Source organism: Lucilia cuprina, chromosome 6 (assembly GCF_022045245.1).
Source record: "Lucilia cuprina isolate Lc7/37 chromosome 6, ASM2204524v1, whole genome shotgun sequence".
NCBI lineage: Eukaryota > Metazoa > Arthropoda > Insecta > Diptera > Calliphoridae > Lucilia > Lucilia cuprina.
In genome coordinates, this window is record NC_060954.1 from 10,107,996 (window position 1) to 10,117,946 (window position 9,951).

The 9,951-nt window shown below is 30.5% G+C and overlaps 1 protein-coding gene across 1 annotated transcript in view; it reads right to left on the reverse strand.

The window, feature by feature from the left end:
* The window catches only part of LOC111687338 (sodium- and chloride-dependent glycine transporter 1), a 24,692-nt gene extending 15,809 nt beyond the window's left edge, over positions 1 to 8,883 (reverse strand). Inside the window, exons 1-3 of the mRNA XM_046955472.1 lie at positions 8,196 to 8,883; positions 2,290 to 2,641; positions 1,940 to 2,218 (exon numbers count right to left, since the gene is read on the reverse strand). Coding sequence (XP_046811428.1) covers positions 1,940 to 2,218; positions 2,290 to 2,641; positions 8,196 to 8,303 — 739 coding nt within the window. The 5' untranslated portion in view covers positions 8,304 to 8,883. The remainder of the gene's footprint in view (positions 1 to 1,939; positions 2,219 to 2,289; positions 2,642 to 8,195) is intronic.
* Positions 8,884 to 9,951: the final 1,068 nt, after the last annotated feature.

The following is a 9,951-nucleotide window of genomic DNA, read 5'->3' on the forward strand; positions in this document are numbered from 1 at the left end:
GATAGATAGATAGATAGATAGATAGATAGATAGATAGATAGATAGATAGATAGATAGATAGATAGATAGATAGATAGATAGATAGGTAGATAGATAGATAGATAGATTCATAGATAGACTACTGAACAAAAAACTCTATTGATATCTATGTACACACTATAGAATAAAAGATTCATTAAATTATGATCTCAATAAAGTGTAATTCAATTTAAAATATTAAAATAATAATGAAATGGAGTATATAAAAAGTAAATCAAATTGCTGACTTAAAATACAAGGGGTGTTGCCTGTGGGTGGCAAGTACTCCAAGGTGTCAAGCAGCAAACTTGATTTAAAGAAACATAAATTTCGTAAGAAAATAGGAACAAGAAAAAAACTAACAGCCGTTTAAAAAGAAATTTCGCCATAAATCTTAAAATATTCTTAAAATTTTCTTGATTTTTTTTTTTGTACACACAAAACATAGTGGCAACCTAACACGCCACCCACTTTCAACATATACATAAAGGTATATTCGTCTATTTTATTACAATGACTTGTGGGTTTGTCACCAGCTTGTTTTTTTCCTTCTTGTTTTCAGTCCCATTTTAGGTCTCTTTCATATTTTAACATTTATTTCAATATTCTCTAGATTTGTTTTATGATGTTGTGATGCTGTATGTGTTTAATATTAACATTTTATACCTCTACCCTGATACTATTTTTTAAACACACACTATGCTACGTTTTATTTTACTCAAATACCGGAAATATTTATGATTTAATACAACTTTATGTTTTTCTAACAATAATCTTAAACTTCCGTTAGTTGTAAAAAAATACAAAAAAAAACCCAAAACGGAAACATTATGATTTTTACAATAGAACAGCGACAACATTTTTTTAGTTTTTTTTTTAACGGTATAACTTATAGAGGAAATGAAAACTACAGAAAAAAAAGGTTTGAATAACATTCTTGTTTAATCGATAGTTAAAAGGAATTTAAATGAATTTAAAATCACGAAACTAGAAGAATATAAGATATTTAATAAAAAAAATTAGTTCAATTCTAGTTCAGTTTTAGTTTAATTCAATTACAGTTCTAGTTTAGTCCTTGTTCAGTTTTAGCTCAGTTCTAGTTCAGTTCTAGTTCAGTTCTAGTTCAGTTCTAGTTCTAGTTCAGTTCTAGTTCAGTTCCAGTTCAGTTCTAGTTCAGTTCAAGTTCAGTTCTAGTTCAGTTCTAGTTCAGTTCTAGTTCAGTTCTAGTTCAGTTCTAGTTTAGTTCTAGTTCAGTTCTAGTTCAGGTTTAGTTTAGTTCTAGTTCAGTTCTAGTTCAGTTCTAGTTCAGTTCAAGTTCAGTTCAGGTTCAGTTCTAGTTTAGTTCTAGTTCAGTTCTAGTTCAGTTCTAGTTCAGTTCTAGTTCAGTTCTAGTTCAGTTCTAGTTCAGTTCTAGTTTAGTTCTTGTTCAGTTCTAGTTCAGTTCTAGTTCAGTTCTAGTTCAGTTCTAGTTCAGTTCTAGTTCAGTTCTAGTTCAGTTCTAGTTCAGTTCTAGTTCAGTTCTAGTTCAGTTCTACTTCAGTTCTACTTCAGTTCTAATTTAGTTCTAGTTCAGATCTGGTTCAGTTCTAGTTCAATTCTAGTTCAGTTCTAGTTTAGTTCTAGTTTAGTTCTAGTTCAGTTCTAGTTCAGTTCTAGATAAGTTCTAGTTCAGTTCTAGTTCAGTTCTAGTTCAGTTCTAGTTCAGTTCTAGTTCAGTTCTAGTTCAGTTCTAGTTCAGTTCTAGTTCAGTTCTAGTTCAGTTCTAGTTCAGTTCTAGTTCAGTTTTAGTTCAGTTCTAGTTCAGTTCTAGTTCAGTTCTAGTTCAGTTCTAGTTCTGTTCTAGTTTAGTTCTACATCATTCCTATATCAATTTTAGTGCAGTATAAGATCAGTTTTAAATAATATTTCTTTTTTTACTTACTTTCTGTACTCCACTCCTTTTCACAATTTTGCCACGGCAGCTCGGTACAAAACGAGGCAAACATATAAAAAATAGTCCAGGCAATAATGAGATTATAATAGAGCATAACAATGGCGGAAACAATAATCATGCCAGTGCCTAATCCACAAAGTAATGGACAGAAACGTTGGTAGATGGCAACGGGACCTAAGGCGGCATATTGGCCAAATGATAATTCCATAAACATAAGCGGAAGACCAGCAATACACAGCATTATGCTAAATGGTATAAGAAAAGCACCTGGCAAAGATAATGTTAAATTAAAACAAATACTTACAGTTTGTTTTTTTTCTATTAGTCCTTGGACTTACCTCCTCCATTATTGTAGCACAAATAAGGAAAACGCCAAACATTACCCAAACCAACTGAATAGCCTAAAAGCGAGAGTAAGAAATCAAAACGTCCCGTCCAATTGCCTCTTTCCGGTTCATTGGTTTCACTCTGTGCCGTAACATCGAGTGTTATTAGGGCGGCGTGCGAATCAACATCACGTAATGTTGCTACTGTTGGTATGGATGTTAATTGTTGCTCCTTGCTGGGTGTATGTTTGTCCACTTTAGCGGGTTTGGGAGTGGGCGGTGCAGGCGCTGGTGGTGGTGCATTATTATAGGGCATTTTTTGTCCCGCTGGCAATTCAATGGATGTAAAACGATCTTCATTTTGCTGAAAAAAACAAAACGATGGAAACTGTTTAATTATTTATGTCATCAAAAGGCAGTTAAAGAAATTAACACACCACAGAAAGTTCAGTTCTAATTCAGTTCTAGTTCAGTTTTAGTTCAGTTCTAGTTCAGTTTTAGTTCAGTTCTAGTTTAGTTCTAGTTCAGTTCTAGTTCAGTTCTAGTTCAGTTCTAGTGCAGTTCTAGTTCAGTTCTAGTTCAGTTCTAGTTCAGTTCTAGTTCAGTTCTAGTTCAGTTCTAGTTCAGTTCTAGTTCATTTCTAGTTCAGTTCTAGTTCAGTTCTAGTTCAGTTCTAGTTCAGTTCTAGTTCAGTTCTAGTTCAGTTCTAGTTCAGTTCTAGTTTAGTTCTAGTTCAGTTCTAGTTCAGTTCTAGTTCAGTTCTAGTTCAGTTCTTGTTCAGTTCTAGTTTAGTTCTAGTTCAGTTCTAGTTCTAGTTCAGTTCTAGTTCAGTTCTAGTTCAGTTCTAGTTCGGTTCTAGTTCAGTTCTAGTTCAGTTCTAGTTCAGTTCTAGTTCAGTTCTAGTTCAGTTCTAGTTCAGTTCTAGTTCAGTTCTAGTTCAGTTCTAGTTCAGTTCTAGTTCAGTTCTAGTTCAGTTCTAGTTCAGTTCTAGTTCAGTTCTAGTTCAGTTTTAGTTCAGTTTTAGTTCAGTTCTAGTTCAGTTCTAGTTCAGTTCTAGTTCAGTTCTAGTTCAGTTCTAGTTCAGTTCTAGTTCAGTTCTAGTTCAGTTCTAGTTCAGTTCTAGTTCAGTTCTAGTTCAGTCTAGTTCAGTTCTAGTTCAGTTCTAGTTCAGTTCTAGTTCAGTTCTAGTTCAGTTCTAGTTCAGTTCTAGTTCAGTTCTAGTTCAGTTCTAGTTCAGTTCTAGTTCAGTTCTAGTTCAGTTCTAGTTCAGTTCTAGTTCAGTTCTAGTTCAGTTCTAGTTCAGTTCTAGTTCAGTTCTAGTTCAGTTCTAGTTCAGTTCTAGTTCAGTTCTAGTTCAGTTCTAGTTCAGTTCTAGTTCAGTTCTAGTTCAGTTCTAGTGCAGTTCTAGTTCAGTTCTAGTTCAGTTCTAGTTCAGTTCTAGTTCAGTTCTAGTTCAGTTCTAGTTCAGTTCTAGTTCAGTTCTAGTTCAGTTCTAGTTCAGTTCTAGTTCAGTTCTAGTTTAGTTCTAGTTCAGTTCTAATTCAGTTCTAGTTCAGTTGCAGTTCAGTTCTAGTTGTATTTTGGTTCAATACTCTTAAGACTACTATTGACTTGCATTTTGACTAATTTAGTATTTATTAAAATTAAATAGTACTTTAAAATTTATTTTCTAATAAGTGAATAATTTTGTTGACATGTAATGCCATTAAAATATTATTTTACAAAAAACTAAAAGCGACACAATAGATTTTTTTTATTTAGAAATGGCATTTTAGGAAACTAATTTTTTATTAATACGATTTTTTTTAATTTATAATTTATGAGTAAATTAATATGCTAACACTTAACCATGGCCTCCGTACAGACACAATTGTAGGTTACTATATTCCACAAAAACAGTGAAGAGCAAAACTAAAGCATTGCAAGAAGAATTTTATAATTTTTAATTAAATAACTTATTTTGTTATTATTTTAACGAAAATTTGCTTATGCCAACTTTATCAGTCACTGCAGTTTTTGTTGTAGCAGTATAACCTTGCTTTGATTATTTACACCAAAAATTGCCAACAATTGACGTTGACACTTTGTTCTCTTTGTTAGTTGTCGTAACAACAAACGTTTCATGTTCTCTTGTAATTCATCCTGCTTTTATATATTTTTCAACAGAATCATATGGAATTTTAGTGTAGTTAAGTAGGTCTGCTGACACTTTTTTGTGTCTATAGTAGGTCTATTATTTTATGTTTTTTCTTTTTTTCTGGGTCTGAAGGTGGCGAAGGAGGCCATCTCAAATGCATATAAATCTTTGTCAGTTTTTGTTTAAGTTTTTTTTTCGTTTGAATGCTAGTTTTGTGGAAAAATTTTATACACCACATCAACAACAATTTGGCGAACAGCCAATTCAAACATTTGATATTTTATAACTAGATTTTTTTTGGACATTTTATTTTTTTGTTAAAAGTTTTCCGTTATTATTTTTATATTTAAATAAAGAGCTTGAGGGAATATTGTTCACATATGGCAAGTTAATATAGTTACAAGAGTTCAAAAATATAAGCAATGATTATAAAGAACTAAACTTCTTGTGTACTAGAACTGAACTAAAACTGAACTGGAACTTAACTAGAACTGAACTAGAACTGAACTAGAACTGAACTAGAACTGAACTAGAACTGAACTAGAACTGAACTAGAACTGAACTAGAACTGAACTAGAACTGAACTAGAACTGAACTAGAACTGAACTAGAACTGAACTAGAACTGAACTAGAACTGAACTAGAACTGAACTAGAACTGAACTAGAACTGAACTAGAACTGAACTAGAACTGAACTAGAACTGAACTAGAACTGAACTAGAACTGAACTAGAACTGAACTAGAACTGAACTAGAACTGAACTAGAACTGAACTAGAACTGAACTAGAACTGAACTAGAACTGAACTAGAACTGAACTAGAACTGAACTAGAACTGAACTAGAACTGAACTAGAACTGAACTAGAACTGAACTAGAACTGAACTAGAACTGAACTAGAACTGAACTAGAACTGAACTAGAACTGATTTAGAACTGAACTAGAACTGAACTGGAACTGAACTGGAACTGAACTAGAACTGAACTAGAACTGAACTAGAACTGAACTAGAACTGAACTAGAACTGAACTAGAACTGAACTAGAACTGAACTAGAACTGAACTAGAACTGAACTAGAACTGAACTAGAACTGAACTAGAACTGAACTAGAACTGAACTAGAACTGAACTAGAACTGAACTAGAACTGAACTAGAACTGAACTAGAACTGAACTAGAACTAGAACTGAACTAGAACTGAACTAGAACTGAACTAGAACTGAACTAGAACTGAACTAGAACTGAACTAGAACTGAACTAGAACTGAACTAGAACTGAACTAGAACTGAACTAGAACTGAACTAGAACTGAACTAGAACTGAACTAGAACTGAACTAGAACTGAACTAGAACTGAACTAGAACTGAACTAGAACTGAAATAGAACTGAACTAGAACTGAACTAGAACTGAACTAGAACTGAACTAGAATTGAACTAGAACTGAACCAGAACTGAACTAGAACTGAACTAGAACTGAACTAGAACTGAACTAGAACTGAACTAGAACTGAACTAGAACTGAACTAGAACTGAACTAGAAATGACCTAGAACTGAACTAAAACTGAACTAGAACTAAACTTGAACTGAAGTTAAACTGGAATTGAACAAAAACTTAACTAGAAAAGAACTATAATTGAACTAGAAATGAAAATCAACAAAATTTAAATTCTTATTATTACCCCTCTAGTAATAACAAAGACGTATGAGTGATATTTTTTGGAATAAATCAACAAATTAAATATTACGTATACGCTATAAATTTTAGCTATGTCTTGAACTAGAACTCAACTAGATTCTATATACATCAAAAAATATTGTTAAAAGAATATTAAGTAATACTACGAGTTCTCCAATAAACATGACAATAAGAGGGATTACCTAAATTTTGTGATCAGCTGCCTCATCACTTTTAATATAAAAAGGCAAATGAGAGAATGAATTAAAAGTAGAGAAGAAAAATATAAAGAAAACTTTTCCAAACTGTATCTAGCATTAGCATTTGTGTGAAAATGTCGGCAAAGGTGAAAGAACTCACTGAACTAGAACTGAACTAGAACTGAACTAGAACTGAACTAGAACTGAACTAGAACTGAACTAGAACTGAACTAGAACTGAACTAGAAATGACCTAGAACTGAACTAAAACTGAACTAGAACTAAACTTGAACTGAAGTTAAACTGGAATTGAACAAAAACTTAACTAGAAAAGAACTATAATTGAACTAGAAATGAAAATCAACAAAATTTAAATTCTTATTATTACCCCTCTAGTAATAACAAAGACGTATGAGTGATATTTTTTGGAATAAATCAACAAATTAAATATTACGTATACGCTATAAATTTTAGCTATGTCTTGAACTAGAACTCAACTAGATTCTATATACATCAAAAAATATTGTTAAAAGAATATTAAGTAATACTACGAGTTCTCCAATAAACATGACAATAAGAGGGATTACCTAAATTTTTGTGATCAGCTGCCTCATCACTTTTAATATAAAAAGGCAAATGAGAGAATGAATTAAAAGTAGAGAAGAAAAATATAAAGAAAACTTTTCCAAACTGTATCTAGCATTAGCATTTGTGTGAAAATGTCGGCAAAGGTGAAAGAACTCGCCAACAAAAACAACTCATAGAATAGGAATATTCAATAAACTTGCCTAAAGTTTCATTTGAGAGTTTATCTTTTGAAATACTAAAAATGAAATCGAATAATTCATTTTCTTCCCATACAATCGTTACCTCTAAAAACATTTTCTTATTGTTCTCGTTAATATCGTTTAAATCAATGTCTTTGTGTTTTAGTAACATTTCAATGATTTGATATTTGTTGTCATAAAGTAAATCATTATTTTCCATCACTACGTTTAGAGATGTCAGTTCCTTGTGATTGGCAATATTAGGTGAAACACCATAACGTAATGTAGTTTGTATAAATTCCTTTAAACATATAGTCTATTCAATAGTCTATACTATAGTCTAGTATATAGACTATAGTCTTGTTTATAGTCTAGTCTATAGTCTTGTCTATAGTCTAGTCTACAGTCTAGTCTATAGTCTAGTCTATAGTCTAGTCTATAGCCTAGTCTATAGTCTAGTCTATAGTCTAGTCTATAGTCTAGTCTATAGTCGATAGTCTACTTTATAGTCTAGTTTATAGTCTAGTCTATAGTCTAGTCTATAGCCTAGTCTATAGTCTAGTCTATAGTCCAGTTTAAAGTCTATTCTATAGTCTAGTCTATACTCTAGTCTACAGTCTAATCTATAGCCTATAGTCTAGTCTATAGTCTAGTCTATAGTCAAGTCTATAGTCTAGTCTATAGTCTAGTCTATAGTCTAGTCTATAGTCTAGTCTATGGTCTAGTCTATAGTCTAGTCTATAGTCTAGTCTATAGTCTAGTCTATAGTCTAGTCTATAGTCTAGTCTATAGTCTAGTCTATAGTCTAGTCTATAGTCTAGTTTATAATCTATTACCTAGTCTATAGTCTAGTTTATAGTCTAGTCTGTAGTCTATTCTATAATCTATAGTCCAGTCTACTGTCTAATATATAGTCTAGTCTAGTGTATTCTAGTATGTAGTGTAGTCTAAAGTCAAGTTTATGGTCTAGTCTATAGTATGTCTATAGTCAAGTCTATAGTCTAGTCAAGAGTCTAGTTTATAGTCTAGTCTATTGTCCAGTCTACAATCTACTCTATAGCCTAGTCTATAGTCAACTCTGCAGTCTAATCTAATATATAGTAAATGTTTATATATTTTTTTATACTAATTAATATCGTTTCACTTACCTCCCACAAATCAATATCCAATTGAGTGCTCGATTCTTTATTGGGTTTCAGTTTTTTCTGTTTTGATTTCGTTTTTGATTTTGAAGTTGAACTTGATTTCTTATCCATGTTGTTCAAGGAGTTTTAAAGTAAGATTTTATGGATTCTTAAAGGACTTTAACTGCAATGTTTTTAATGTTATATGTATATACAAATATTACATATCAAACTTAAATTCACTTTATATGTGTTGTTATTTTAAGAATGTATTGTTGTTCTTTCTTTTATTTGTTTTTTGCTATAAAAAGTAGGTTTAAGGTAATTTTTTGTTATTTGCAGTTAAGATACAAAATAAAACAGAAAATAATTAAAGAATTATATTGTTCTTTTAAAATTGTTGTAGTTTCGAAGATAATTGAAAAACTAATACTTGACATACGGCGTATTTCACGAGAATTGTATTTTTTTTGTTATTTTTCTGAATGTGGATCTCTATTCATATTTTGTTTGTCTAACATATAAAGAGCATCATAGATAGTTATTGTTGTGATCAATGACATTGTCAGGTATTGAAGGATTTTTTTTAATTCGAATATATATATTTTTTTTATTTTATAGTTGTTGTTTTTGTTGCTGCATATAAAATTTGAAAAAATAAACTGAATATTGTTGTCAATATGTTGATGGTGATGATGACCTTTTACTGCAATCAATCTGGAAAAAAATACATAAAAATAAAGAAAAAATAAATTCCATATGAAAATTTAAAATTTATATAGAGAAAACATACAGTATTAGTGTAGAAGTAATAAAATTATTTGATTAGTTTTGTTTTTTTAATTGAAAACATGTGAATGCATTAAACAAAGTTTTAATATAATTATGACAATTTTTTATGCAAAACATTTTTTATTTTAATTAATAGAAAACATTTTATTAAATCAATTTTATTGTGTGAATATTTTCGATGTTAAAGTTGTTTAAACAAATATTTATAGGGTAGTTTATAGTTTTATCAACAGCCTGCTCATGGATAAGTATATAGAGCACTCAAAAGGTGTTGTTGATATATAATTAATTTTGTGTAAAAATGTTTAGTTTCCATCCTTGGTAATTACAAAAACTAACAAATACTAACTACTAAAATCTTAGAATTATAACTTTAGAAAATTCAACAACAACTTCTACACAAAAATCAAATAGAAGATGTAGGGAAACAATAACAATTGTCTCATCGGTCAGACAAACAAAATATGTCAAACAGATACTCTTGTCACAAAAAACAAAGAAAATAAACAAAAGAAAAGTAGACAAAACTAGACAAGTTCGTCCATTTCTTAGAAATATGTAAATAGGTCCAACTAACAGTAGCTGCTAAGAATGTGGCAGATATGTGATGAAATATTCAAGATAGATAGATAAATAGATAGATAGATAGATAGATAGATAGATAGATAGACAGATAGATAGATAGATAGATAGATAGATAGATAGATAGATAGATAGATAGATAGATAGATAGATAGATAGATAGATAGATAGATAGATAGATAGATAGATAGATAGATAGATAGATAGATAGATAGATAGATAGATAGATAGATAGATAAATAGATAGATAGATAGATAGATAGATAGATAGATAGATAGATAGGTAGATAGATAGGTAGATAGATAGATAGATAGATAGATAGATAGATAGATAAATAAATATATAAATAGATAGATAGATAGATAGATAGATAGATAGATAGATAGATAGATAGATAGATAGATA